This window comes from Oncorhynchus mykiss, chromosome 3 (assembly GCF_057628025.1).
Source record: "Oncorhynchus mykiss isolate SJ-2025 chromosome 3, ASM5762802v1, whole genome shotgun sequence".
NCBI classification, from domain to species: Eukaryota; Metazoa; Chordata; class Actinopteri; order Salmoniformes; family Salmonidae; genus Oncorhynchus; species Oncorhynchus mykiss.
In genome coordinates, this window is record NC_143024.1 from 62,697,935 (window position 1) to 62,712,370 (window position 14,436).

The window sequence follows — 14,436 nt, forward strand, 5'->3', positions numbered from 1 at the left end:
CTTTCATACGGCTGGCACTCGAGTGGGGCACGATTAGTAGAAAAGCTCAGAGCTTTCACAATAGAATAATAATAATCAGTTATTTAGGGAAGAAATACAGTATATATGTACGACAATGGGTTTTACATGACATTATATCCTGATAGTGTAACGATCCGTTTGTGGAGGTGGACAACTGTTTGTTCACATCAGCCAACAGTAAAAAATCAACAGTGATTTCACATTTCACTAAAGGTGCCTGTCTGTAGACAATAATAATCCAGACATCTGAACTTCCTCAAACAAACCCAGTAGGATTGGTACCACAAAGCAGGAGCATATAAAATAATACAGTACATTTTATGGTACCTGTCTGAGAAGCTATTCTCCTTGTTTGTGGGTATGAGTCATTTTCCTTCCTCATACCACAGCTAGGAGGAAATAAGCGGGATCTGTCGGGAGTAGACTAGACAGTAGAGTCTGTCTGTCTGTCTGTCTGGTGGTTCCTGTCTGGTGGTTCCACTTTTTTTTGCAATAAAATGAATGAGCTTTTTGAAAGAAGATGAGTCTTCATTCATTCAACTTATTAACTGCACCATGTTGAGAGTCAGGGCAATTTCCTGCATAGAGAGAAGCTTGTATTAGGCAGGTAATAGTCCAATTAGTGTCTTGTAAGCAGACCAATATGTCCTTCCCTTGTCACTGCTGAATAACAGCAAATGAAAGAGACTGATGATTGTACAGTGCATATACCTGTATATATAAACTGCTATTTCTGGACCAGAACATTCTGAATTATTCTCCCTGGTTCCCTTATTTCTCCCTTAGTAATAATCTCACTATAGCAACAGGAAAGGAACTTGAATATTTCCATTAACAACTAGTGTTCTTCTCAATGGTCCTCTCCTTTCTACCTAATGTTCGTGTTTTACAATGCATATAATATATCTCACTGAAATGTAATCCTCAGGAGACAGACACACACATGAAGTGAAACACATCCACTATACCACACTTCGTTATGATGCACGGTTATGAAAATATTGATGGAGAAAATACAGGCCAAAATCTTGCAAACACAACCAATGCTAATAATTCACGCAAACAAGTTTAATTTCGACAGTGCATGACCTACCGATGAAGATAGATGTTGGACGCCTGGTCACCTGACCTGGGACTGTGTTTATCTGCGCTGTTTGCTAACACGGACGAAGCTAGTGCTTGTATTGCATTTTAAAGGTCAAGACCTCATGAATGCGGTTAAGTGTCGCTGGATAACTTTCCTAACGTCTATGGCTTCATGCCAATGATTCCAGGCAGAAAAGGGTCATGTTTGTTCAATGCATTTATTTTCTAATATCTGAAGTAGTATTCGCCCAGCCTTGCAGAACCTGACAAGAACATTGCTGATAAAGTATAAGTCATCAAATGGCATCAAGACTGTCCTTTTCATACACAACAATTTGAACAGGAACATACAGATACGTACATGTAGAAAGTTCTCCCTCGTGTGATGGTATTATAACCTTTTTTCCTTTCAGACAAGCTCTCTTGTTTGCAATAAATAAATGCAAGATGACCTGTTTTTCAAAGATGTGCACTTAAGTTGAGTGGCAGTTGAAGTTCATTCAAATCCCTCTTTCACAACATGTCATGTCACAGGGCTTTGGGGATGGCAGGACAATATCTAGTGTGACACTCTCTTTTTAGGCTTGATTTCATGGCTGTATTTACACTGAGGTCTGATCAGGATAATAGGTTTGAAATAGTCATTTCAGACTTTTCAGATGTTGCGTCAATATACACATCACACTACCGTAAGTTTGAGCAGATAACAACTACATGAATATAAGCAGTTTTTTTCATCAGGGAGATTGCTTCACAGCACATTCCACATTCCCCCCAAAATAAAACTTGGTATTGTATCCATAATGTTGGTTTGAAAATGCTGGGGCAATGTATAAACATGGTGTGTTGGCTCACTGAAATTGCAGGCAAACTTGTGATCAATATACAATAATGGTACGCACGCACACACACTCCAATAATTGTATAGCTTGAACAATCACTTAAAACAAAAACAAAAAACAGTTACCTGCAAACAGATGCTGCATATTCCTGAATGAAAAATAATTTTCAATAGAGCTTTTCCATTTAGCAGGTTTTTTAGTCCAAGAGCAGGCCTAATCTGGATTAGGGATACCAACTCAAACTGTGATAATGGTTACTATTACATCACAGTCAATCAACTAACTGGATACAAACTAACTTAAACAACAAAAACTTCCACTCATCGGTTAAGGTTAATGGACCAAAGCTGTGCTCAGTGATCAGACAGACCTACATCTTCTGAAAAAATCAAGTAAAAAAACAGGATAAATGTGAAAATGAAAGCAGCAGCAAATTCATATTTTTATAAAAAAAATATTGTCATTGGAGAGTTGAAATGTTCACAACAGAACAACAGATCAGAATAGCAAATCCATGATTTAATCTAACATGACATCATCATCACAGCCATCTGCAAGTAATTCAACCGTTACAATTAGATGAATCTCGTTTGATACATTCAAGTTTGTTTAATGTTCATTCAGAAGTTACCTGTGTTTTGAGGGGGACAATCAGACATGAAACTAGATGTGGTACATTTCATCTCCTTCCTACTACAGGAAACGACTGTATTCTGCTACCGTGTCATCTCAGGCTGTTATTCTGGTAGCATTTAGAACCCCCCTCGCAGCCCACAAAGCCGTTGGCGTGGGCTCCACAAACATGTTAAGCCACGGAGTGTGACGGGGTGAGCACGAGGGCCGAATGCTGATCACCTCATTGACAGTCAGTCCACACACCAACCACACTGACCTGGCTCCTCAGCCCTCACCTAGAGCATTTACCTAGTGGTTATCTTTACCTTCTGGAGAAGACTACTTAAACAATCCAAGCTTAACATTTTTGAAAAATCTTCCTTGAGGAGTTCTTTCCATTTGTAATGTGAAAGCTGAATGTGGTAAGTCTGGTCAGTGCAGAATAGAAATCAGGCTGGTTTTCTTCAGGGTAATCCTCTCTTTGTGAGTTTATGATTGACTTCACATTCCAACACACAGATAGTGGATGAACAGAAACAGCAGTTCCTCCGAGTTGAAACTTGAAAGGTGTTGCATGTAGACAAACTCTACTGAATATTGCACCCTAGAAAACATTTTTGCATCATAATCAAAACATCTGACATTATCTTGACTGACTACAGCTACACTATATTTGTGTGAGGGAAATGTCAATATAATTGAAACTGCCATGATAAAATGAAACTAAATACATTATCTTATTTCTGAGAAGTTGTCAATTTGCAAGGTCCCATTAAGAAAACAGTAGCTACGTAAACAAAGACAAATATTTTCTAAGTCGGTGTACTTTGGCTCTCATCATTTCTTTTGGAAGTAACTCTCCATCCTCAAACCGTCTCTCAGATATAATATGGACACATGACATGCGAGAATCAGCACTTTTATATTGTTTTCTGTTGAACTACTATATTCCTGCCAGTCCAACAAAAAAACACGGATTGATATCCACCCCTTGACATTGAGTCCCAATAAAAATGTATTTGCTAGCAGCGTCTTTTGATTGTGTCTTCTTTAAGCTTAACTTACTGCCTTTAAAGAGTTATCATAATCTACATGATAATAAATAACCATGACTAAGAGGCAGGAAAGCAACGGAGCAGCAAAACAATTCATTACAAATAAATACATTAAACCATCCATTTGAAGATCTAAGACACCAAAGGGCACTCCAAGGCAGAGCTTCTGTGATACTGACTCACAGACTTGGCAGTTTCATAACCAGAAAGAAACTTTAGCAGAGCGCTAGGATCACACTGAAGCTGAGAAAGAGATAAAGATAGAGATAGTAGACAGAAAAAGATAGAGCGATAGAGAGAGATTGACAGAGGCAGAGAGAGAAAGAGTACCATGTGAGATGATTCTGGAGGTGATCACCAGTGACCTCTCTCTGTGTGCGTGGCCAGGGTAAGACCTCACCAGCGGGCCACCTGGCTGGTGTAGTCTTCAGTGGTCGTGGCCAGGTCGCCTCCGCCCCCGTACCCCCGGCGTCTGGGGAGTGAGGCCCTGCTCTGCTCCCTCTGCTCCCGAAGCCATCGGCGCTCCTCACGCCTCTTCAATCGCTCCGCCTGGTGCTCGCGCTGGCGGGTGTATTGGAAGCGCTGGAGGAACAGGTCCTTGGCATACTCGTACAGCTGCACGTCCAGATAGTTGAGCTCCTCGATGCGACGGCGCACAGCCTCGCTCAGGTCCACGTTGGCGGCGCGCGTGCTGTTGATCTGAGTGAAGGCGGCGATGAAGCGCAGGCTGAACGTCCGCTCAAACAGGTACTGCGTCTTGCGCTGGAACTCTGTCAGTCCGTAGAAGGCCATGTTCTTCAGGTTGTTCATGGCGCTGCCCAGCAGGATGTGGTTGCGATCGCTCTCGTTCATGGAGGACAGGTTGTAGCAGCCTACCAGGTTGAGGTCGGCCAGCATGCGCACCTGTCGGTTGTTGGCCAGGTTGGACGGGCAGTCCATGAACTCGGTTAGGGTGACGCCCGACCAGTCGTCCCCGCTGTAGCAGGTGGGCAGTTCGTCCTGTGTGGGCGAGCGCCCGTCACACATGTGCAGGGAGGTCTTCCAGGTGGCACCTCGCTGCACGTGCTTCCACTCGCTCAGGTAGCGGGAGACGGGGTCACGCAGCATGGTTATGTAGTAGAAGTCCCTGCAGCCAAAACAAACACAGTCAGAGAGCTACAAACACATCAACATCACACAGGCCCACGCAGCATTGTACTGACAGATGGTGACTTTTGTGACTGTGTATCGCACTTCAAGGTTGGACGCTAATTACCAAACTGAAACTTTAGAGAGATTATCAGAGGTCTTTTTCCCTATTGTCCTTGAACACAAAAGTGATTTATCGTGTCAATGGTAGGGGAATATCAACAGAGTTATGGGTGATTTACAACTCACCTAAGGTTGTACTATTTGATCATGAGCATGTCTAGTCATCAGAAATAACCTGAAGCAAAAACCTAGTTGACCAATGATGTATATAAAACTTATCAGATCCATTCCTCAATGTTCTGGCTTATCGGAATGAGGAGGAAGTGTTTTTGACAGAAGTCTTTTGCAGTCCTAATCAAGTGCTTTACCCATCAGTTGTCTACCAAACTAAGCTCTACGTTTTAGAGGAGAAGTTCCAGTAGCACTTTGGAGAGGAGAGCTGTTAAATGAACGATATTATTTTTATACACATCACTGCCTCTCCTACAGAGAGGGACTATCTCCTCAATCATTGTAAGCCTAGGGACAGCCACTGAACATAAAACATTTTTTCAATTAATCAGTTTCCTGCAGTGCCAACTTAAGGACATTCAAAGGAGAGGAACTCAGTACAGGCTACAGTAAAATTGGAGAACGTGCTGGAAAAATCCATAGCAGTAAGCAATGTAGTATAGAGTGAAAACATTGTCAAAATGACATTGAGAAACATACTCTGCAACCTACTCAATAAAAATGTATGTAGGCAGTAGGAATCATAATAAAATGATATGTAGGCAGTCGAAATCATATACAGTACTACAATTCCACGATACCTAGTTAAATAAAGGTAAAAACTTTTTTTTTTAAATACACGAGCTCCAAATGGCAAAACATACATACAAAACATACATACAAAAGTTTAGACACACCTACTCATTACCAGGTTTTTCTTTATTTTTACTATTTTATATAATGTAGAATAATAGAGAAGACATCAAAACTATGAAATAACACATATGGAATGTAGTAACCAAAAACGTGTTAAAAATATCTAAATATATTTGAGACTCTAACAAGTAGCCACCCTTTGCCTTGATGACAGCTTTTTACACTCTTGGCATTCTCTCAACCAACATCATGAGGAATGCTTTTACAACAGTCTTCAAGGAGTTCCCACATATGCTGAGCACTTTTGGGCTGCTTTTCCATCTCAATTGGGTTGAGGTCAGGTGATTATGGAGACCAGGTTATCTAATGCCACACTCCATCACTCTCCTTGGTCAAATAGCCTTTACACAGCCTGGAGGTGTGTTTTGTGTCATGGTCCTGTTAAAAAACAAACAAATGATAGTCCCACTAAGCTCAAACCAGATGGGATGGTGTATCACTGCAGACTGCTGTGGTAGACATGCTGGTTAAGTGTGCCTTGAATTCTAAATAAATCATGGACATAGTCACCAGCAAAGCACCCTAACACCATCACACCTCTTCCTCCATGCTTCACGGTGGGAACCATCCATTCACCTACTCTGCGTCTCACAAAGACACGGCGGTTGGAACCCAAAATCTCAAATTTGGACTCATTAGACCAAAGGACAGATTTCCACTGGTCTAATGTCCATTGCTCGTGTTTCTTCGCCTAAACAAGTCTCTTCCTATTATTGGTGTCCCTTTGACCATAAATTTGACCATGAAGGCCTAATTCACATTGTCTCCTCTGAACAGTTGATGTTGAAATGTGTCTGTTACTTGAACTCTGTGAAGCATTTATTTGGGCTGCAATTTCTGAGGCTGGTAACTCTAATGAACTAATCCTCTGCAGCAGAGGTAACTCTGTGTCTTCCTTTCCTATTGCGGTCCCAATGAGAGCGAGTTTCATAACAGCGCTTGATGGTTTTTGTGACTGCACTTGAAGAAACTTTAAAAGTTCTTGACATTTTCCAGATTGACTGACCTTCATTTCTCTTTGCTTATTTGAGCTGTTCTCACCGTAATATGGACTTGGTCTTTTACCAAGTAGGGCTATCTTCTGTATACCACCCCTACCTTGTCACAACACAACTGAATGGCTCAAACGCATTAACTTAACAAGGCACACCTGTTAATTGAAATGCATTCCAGGTGACTACCTAACGAGGCTGGTTGACAGAATGCCAAGAGTGTGCAAAGCTGTCATCAAGGAAAAGGGTGGCTACATTTAAGAATCTCAAATAGAAAATATATTTTGATTTGTTTAACACTTTTTTGGTTACTACATGATTCCATTTGTGTTATTTCATAGTTTGTATGTCTTCACTATTATTCTACATTATATAAAATAGTAAAAATAAAGAAAAACCTGGTAATGAGTAGGTGTGTCTAAACTTTTGACTGGTACTGTATGTATGAAATAGTCAAAATAAATAAATACACTTTTGAAGAGACACCTGATATAATGTTTTCTTCACTTTACATTGCAAAGAGGGCTGTCTATTTACACAAATTCCACAGCTGCTCTATCAACACAAGGCTTTCTGACAACTTCAAAGGAAAAACATCACACTCCCAAACTCCAGGTCGGTATGTCAAGGCAGCCTGAGGTAGAGAGCAGTGAAGGGCTGGGGCAGGTGTTGGCTGGGCAGGCCTCCCCTAAGGTGATGTCCTCTGAGTGCCAGTGAATATTTAATGGGGCCGCATTCGGATGTGACCCGGGAGAGCAGACTGGCCGGATAAAGTGGGATGTGCCGCTGAGACTTCACACTGATTCCAAAGCTGCTCGGCTTTTCAGGTCCTCCACACGCACACACACACACACACACACACACACACACACACACACACACACACACACACACACACACACACACACACACACACACACACACACACACAGGTAAACAGACGTATGCACATGCAGGGTTGTACGTACGCAGGTATACACACATGCACACACTCATGGCCCAGTTTTTTAACCAATGGTACAGTCTCGTGTAGTCATTGTTTTAGGTATTCTGAGGAGGATGTCCTGTTCCTTGTATTCTACAACAAATTATATTTCTCCCTTGTCAGTTCTGTAAAATCTGCACTTGAAAAATAAGAGTGCTGCGATTATGACACTGTCATGACCATAGTCACAGTCTGAAAGGATACACCACAAAGTAACATTCAAGAATCTAGAAATCTTTGTTGAAGGTCTACACTTAACTGATTGTGTGTCACTGATCTAGACACAATACCCCATAATGCCAAAGTAGAATTTTGTTTTTACATTATTATTATTATTATTATTTTTTTTTTTTTTACAAATGAATAACATATGAAAAGCTGAATGTATTGAGTCAATAAGTATTCGACCCCTTTCTTATGGCAAGCCTACATAAGTACAGGACTAAAAATGTACTTAACAAGTCACATAAGAAGTTGCATGGACTCACTCTGAGTGCAATAATAGTGGCTAACATGATTTCGGAATGACTACCCCATCTCTGTACCCCACACATACAATTATCTGTAAGGTCCCTCAGTCGAAAAGTGAATTTCAAACACCGATTCAACCACAAAGACCAGGGAGGTTTCCCTATGGTTCACAAAGACGGGGCACCTATTAGTAGATGGGTGAAAATAAAAAAGCAAGACACTGAATATTTATTTGAGCATGGTGAAATGATCAATTACGCTTTGGATGGTGTAGCAATACACCCAGTCACTATAAAGATACAGGTGTCCTTCCGAACTCAGTTGCAGGTGAGAAAGGAAAGACTCAAGGATTTCACCATGGTGATTTTAAAACAGTTACAAAGTATAATGACTGTGATAGGAGAAAACTGAGGATGGATCAACAACATTGTAGTTACTACACAATACTAACCTATATGACAAAGAGATAAGAAGGAAACTTGTACAGAATAAAAATATTCCAGAACATACATCCTGTTTGCAATAAGGCACTAAAGTAAAACTGCAAAATAAAGGTGGTAAAGTAATTACCTCCTGAATACAAAGTGTTATGTTTGGGGAAAGTCTATCAGAACATTTAACTAAGTACCACTCTTCATATGTTCAACCATGGTGGTGGCTGCATCATGTTATGGGTATGCTTGTCTTGGGCAAGGACTAGGGAGTTATATAGGATAAAAAATAAATGTAATAGAGCTAAGCACAGGCAAAATTATAGAGGGAGAACTAGTTCAGTCTGCTTTCCAACAGACACTGGGAGACAAATTCACCTTCCAGCAGGACAAATAACCAAAAACACAAGGACAAATATACACTGGAGTTGCTTACCAAGACAACATTGAATGTTCCTGAGTGGCCTAGTTACAGTTTTTACTTAAATCGGCTTGAAAAATCAATGGCAAGACTTGAAAATGGTTGTCTAGCAACGATCAATCCCCAACTTGACAGAAGTTGAAGAATTTTAAAAAGAATATTAGGCATATATTGTACAATCCATGTATGCAAAGCTCTTAGAAACTTACCCCAAAACATTAACAGCTGTAATTGTTGCCAACAGTGATTCTAACATGTATTCACTTATGAATACTTATCTAACCAAGATATATGAGTGTTTAGTTTTTAATAATAATTTAAAAAAAACATATAATTTGTCTTCCACTTTGACATTACAGAGTATTGTGTGTGGATCATTAACAAAAAAAAAGAAAATTAAATACATTTTAAAGCCACTTTGTAACATAACAAAATGTGTAAAAATTCAAGGGGTGTGAATACTTTCTGAAGGCACTGTATATATTAAGACCCCCTGAATATTAGCAACATAGAACAGCAATATTTATGTCTGTTTTTCTGTGTCACCAGGCAACACATGGCATCTTCACAGTAATAGCATATTATTATTAAATGACACTAATGTATGTAATACCAAAACTTGTTTGTTCCTTATGCATCAATTACTTAACAGCAATGACACGATCAATCATGATTACCATGATTATCACAAAATCAAATATTGTTGGGAAAAGGTTTCAGAGAGTATACCCTAACACTCCAATCACCCCCATATGATGTAAATATGTGCCATGGCGTCAGTATGTATGGGTGCACGAGAGTGCAGTGTAGTGAGTGGGTGGTGAGCAGAGCAGAGCACCCTCTCTCTCTCTCCCGCCCGTGGTGAGTTGGCAGTGTGTCTCAGGCAGTAAGCTGTGATTAGAGCCCCGCTGGCAGCAGCTGTATCCTGGCTCTTCTCTTCATACTGGAGTGGATCGCCCAGCCCCGGCTACAGCCGACAGACACATCCTCATTAGCCTGTATCAGGGACACAAACACATGCAGCAAGTGTTGCCTGAGCACGCCAGCACGCTCAAAGGTCATCCGTGTGCACCATCAGTGTCACGGTGCATCAGCATCAAAGTATCGAGAGAGAAAGGAGACTGGCCCTGCACGCCACAGAAGGACTTTAGACAGGGGGGTGAGTCGGCCCAGCGAGCTACCGCCCATCGTCCTGTTTTAATAATCACTTCACATAGCCGTTATCCGCAATCACAAGTGGAGCTGGCAGTTGCTATCTTGAATCTTCAGAGATAATAATTGGAGTTTGTTCATATGCTGATGATTTCTCCCTGTTGATTTGTTTACGTGTGATTGGGTAAACAGAAAATGATTAAAGGACATAAAACATTTTTTTATTTGGCGTCGTTCCATAAAGCCCCCAGGATGCAGACAGAGACACATCCTGTGCCAAGAATTTCCAGCCCACTTAAAGTGTTTAAGTTGAGAGGCCTGCTGAACCCCAGTTAATCATGGATCAATAATGGATGTGAAGCATATTGCATCTCAGTCAGCTCCAGAATGCTACCTCTAAGAAGCTGCAGCAAGACCCAACTGGAGCGGAGACTAACGACAGGTCATTAACATGGAAGAGGACTGACTATAAGAGCATATGAATTCCAATAAGGCTGAGAGGAAGTAATGCGGCTCTGGATGTTTATGGATGTTTAAACTTTTATAGAAACTGTGCACTATGCACATGAGGAAGACATCATATTTACTGAATCTGATGAATATCTGATTAAAATGTCAGATTTATCTGTCTACTATAACTTCAATTCCAATCACTATCAGCACAATATGCTCCAATTTCTGCTATCGCAATCGAGAATTTGAGAGATAGAGAGTTATTTACTGGCAAACAATAGCGGTTTTACAGTAGCTGAGGACCTACCAACACAGTACCTCTCTCTTTTAGGAGTTCTTCCTTAAACCAAGCTGGATAAAAGCAGTATGAAGGACATCAGCCTCTCCTAAAGACTGGCACAGCACCACAGGAAGAGTGACAGAGACTTGCCCCTTCTTCCTCCATCTCAACCTCCTCTCCCATCTCTCCACACAGGGACCCATCTGTGCAGACGGTAAACTACTATTCATCCAAGCCAGTGTCAGCCCAACAGCCAACTGGCTTTTAATTGCCTGTAATTAACCTCAACGACATGATGCCAGCCCGCAGCCCCTCCATGATTGCATGCTACTAAAAAAGAAAGTATACATTTAGCCCAAGAACATGGTCTTCACTGAGGTGAGGGAACTGGCTTCACAAGTCAACCAACTTTACAAGCATTTCACTACACCTGCAATAACATCTGCTAAACACGTGTATGTGACCAATAAAATTGGATTGGATTTGGAACGGGAATCTGTGAAGTCTGGGCAGAAACTTGTAGCAGATGCCTGCAGGTAGAACCAAACTACAGATCTGTCTGCTAACTGTGCAGAACTTTGCTATAAACTACTCTGCTACTAAATGTCTACCACTGTGTGCCTGCAAATAAGTAAGGCAAACCTTGTCCAGAAACTTCAGCACCAAAGCTGACTGATCTCGTGTCAGGGAGAACTATGGAGTGTTGTTTGAAGAAATTGCCTCTGATATCTTTCCCTTGAGGTTCTCCCTCAATCTGCTCACTTGCTATTGTGCCATGTCTGGTTTACAGTCGCTTTAGAAAAGCTTTGATCGCTTTGTTTGCTAGCTCGATGTGGTCTGCTGGAATTAGACAGGGGATGTGTAGTGTATGCTGAGACAAACTTTATGTTCGGCGGCTGATTAGACTTGCTCGCCACCTATTTGTGCCCTGCATCATGCAACAGAAATGAATATGCAACAAATTCCAGTGGACTGCGCTTGAGGCCATTTCAGAGGGGCGCGCTGCGTTTCATCTTGGACCTGGCAAAACCTCAAACCTACTGCTCCCTCCGTCTAAAGCTTGCTGATCAGACCACTGAGGTATAATAAGGATCAGACTATGCTTTTCAGGAGCCTCAGAAGTTCACAGTCTGCCCAGCAGGGTTACAAGGGTCAAACACCACTCTGTGCTGATACCTTTTATTCAAAGGTCTCCGTTTAGTAAAGAGATGTATCACAGAGAAAATTATAAAGCTTGACAAAAGCAAGCATGAACTAGTCTGTGCTTTAAATCATGTGAACGTATTAATGTTTGTCTGTCCCCTTAGACATAATTAAAAAAAGCATTATATCCAACCTTCAATATGCATCGCAGGTCATGCTTTTGGGACAGACACTTCCAGTGACTCGTTTAACATCCATGTTGTCGTGTCTTTGGCATCATTAAACTGAAGATGAATCTTTATCAAATAACTCTCTGTAATTATTATTAGCCGATTAAACTGATTAATCATGTAACTGTAATTAACTAGGGGGCACAAAGGAAAATATTCAGATTACAAAGTTATAATTTTCCTAATATAACTTTCAGATATTTTAATATCTGATCCTTTAGTCTTCTGATTAATGACGTATTCTTTACCTCACATTAGTCTCATTCCAAACGGAAATTGTTGGTTATCTGCACAAACCCAGTCTTCACTATGAGTCATCCATACATCAATTGTCTTAAAATAATTTATTTACTAACTAAGTAATTCACAGAAATGCATAACAAACAGTAGATAGTTACAAGGAAATGATAACGGAGTTTCCCTAGTGGGATAAACCGGCATCGCGGCTTGGTGTACAAAAGGGAAGTGGGGGTTCGACTGAGATAAGAAAACACACAGTTGATAATTATAACAATTGAAATGCTAATCCTTTGCACATGAACGCTCACTCATTCGGGAACAATTGCAATCAATATATATATTTACGCTCAGTGTGTCGTCAGGATCTCTGTTGAAAAGTTTGTTTCTGTTGGAGAGTTTGTCCGCTCTCTCTCTCTCTGTAGTGGTTAGAATGGATAGTTCAGAGTGACATTCATTCATGTCGTTATAGGATAGATGTTTTGGCGGTTGTCGGTCTTCGCGTTCAATGATACCGAATTCCTAGCTGCAGACTAGTAATTAATATCAAAGACTTGTTCTTATTCTGTCGGTATCGATAGTCTAAGAGTTTAACCACGTGGTATGGTTAAAAGATTCAGCCATCTACTCAAACCTTAAGCTCGGTCTCCTCTCAAACCTTGGCCCTCTCGTTATCGAGGTAAGCTAGTCTCAATCTTAGTCCTCTCATAATTGAGAGAAACATGGTCTGTTGAGAAATTCTCACGGTGGCGGTTTCATTCGGAAGAGCAGAAAGGGCTGTCCCTGGACGCCAGACCATAACTGTGCTCATGGGCGGTCCTCTGATTTAGTTAAACTGAGTTTCCTTCATTAAACAGTCCAAAATCACATTACACAATTTCACAAACAGTATCATCCTCACTCATTCATCTTATACAACAATTAGATGTAAGCCTCATATCTGAGGCTATTGTATAAACAGCGTTATGGTAATGTGGCCGTATTGACTCTCATGAGTTTCACAAAATTGTACCAAATGGACCAGTTCGTAGCTGGATTCTTCACCGATCTTTTATACCTTCTCCAGAACATAAATGTTGTTTGGACATCAAGTTCTGTGAGGTGGAAGAAATTCCTTTGTTCTCTCTATGAAAACTCACTCGCTCTCTATACTGTGGCCATGAGGAGATAATCTCCTCCAGGAATTTACGACCTGAGGTCGCAGCAGCCTGAGTGTAGGAGACAGAGAGAGATGGTGCTCGCTGTACCAAAAGAGGGCAACGTCATGACAACGTCATTGGAGCAGGAGTGTCTGTGTAAACTTGGCTTATTATGCAAGTGTCATTGTCAGTATCCTGTCAATAAATCGCCTTAATGAGTTTGACTTTACTGAAACCAATCCAGTACATGTCCACAGAGCAAACACTGTATTATAGTTAGAGGTGACCATTTCCATTCCCAGTCCTTTGATGTCAATATACAAGAAGACTGTCCAATGACAAGGGTTTTACCTGAGGAGATGTTCTTCCTGTAGATTTACACCTCACTTGACTCCTGGCCTTTCCTCAGCTCTCCACTCTGCTTCTCCTCCATGGCCTTCAGACATCAGCGCTCCCTCAGGATTCCCAACCTTTCAGTGCTCTAAAGGTTGTCAGATTAATCACGCTTCCGATTCCAGTCGTCTGTCTCTTCCACCACCTCCTTCACTCTACCCCCTCTATCTCTCTCTTTCCCTCTCCCTGTGTTTTGCTCTCTCCTCTCTCTCATACTGATGTTAACAACTGTGGAGCTTCTGTTCATACATTTTAGTGTTAGATCTGGTTGTTTAAAAATATTAAATTGCTGTGAAAAAAAAGTCTCTGTATGTAGCCTAGTGTTGGCAAAAAAAAGAAGCAAAACTCCAGCAGACAGTTTGATTTAAAGGG

General features: G+C 41.0%; 1 protein-coding gene across 1 annotated transcript in view; it reads right to left on the reverse strand.

Moving 5' to 3' along the window:
- Window positions 1-1,309: 1,309 nt before the first annotated feature.
- Window positions 1,310-14,436, reverse strand: part of LOC110504222 (heparan-sulfate 6-O-sulfotransferase 3-B-like) — a 100,076-nt gene continuing 86,949 nt past the window's right edge. Inside the window, exon 2 of the mRNA XM_036974546.2 lies at window positions 1,310-4,745. Coding sequence (XP_036830441.1) covers window positions 4,016-4,745 — 730 coding nt within the window. The 3' untranslated portion in view covers window positions 1,310-4,015. The remainder of the gene's footprint in view (window positions 4,746-14,436) is intronic.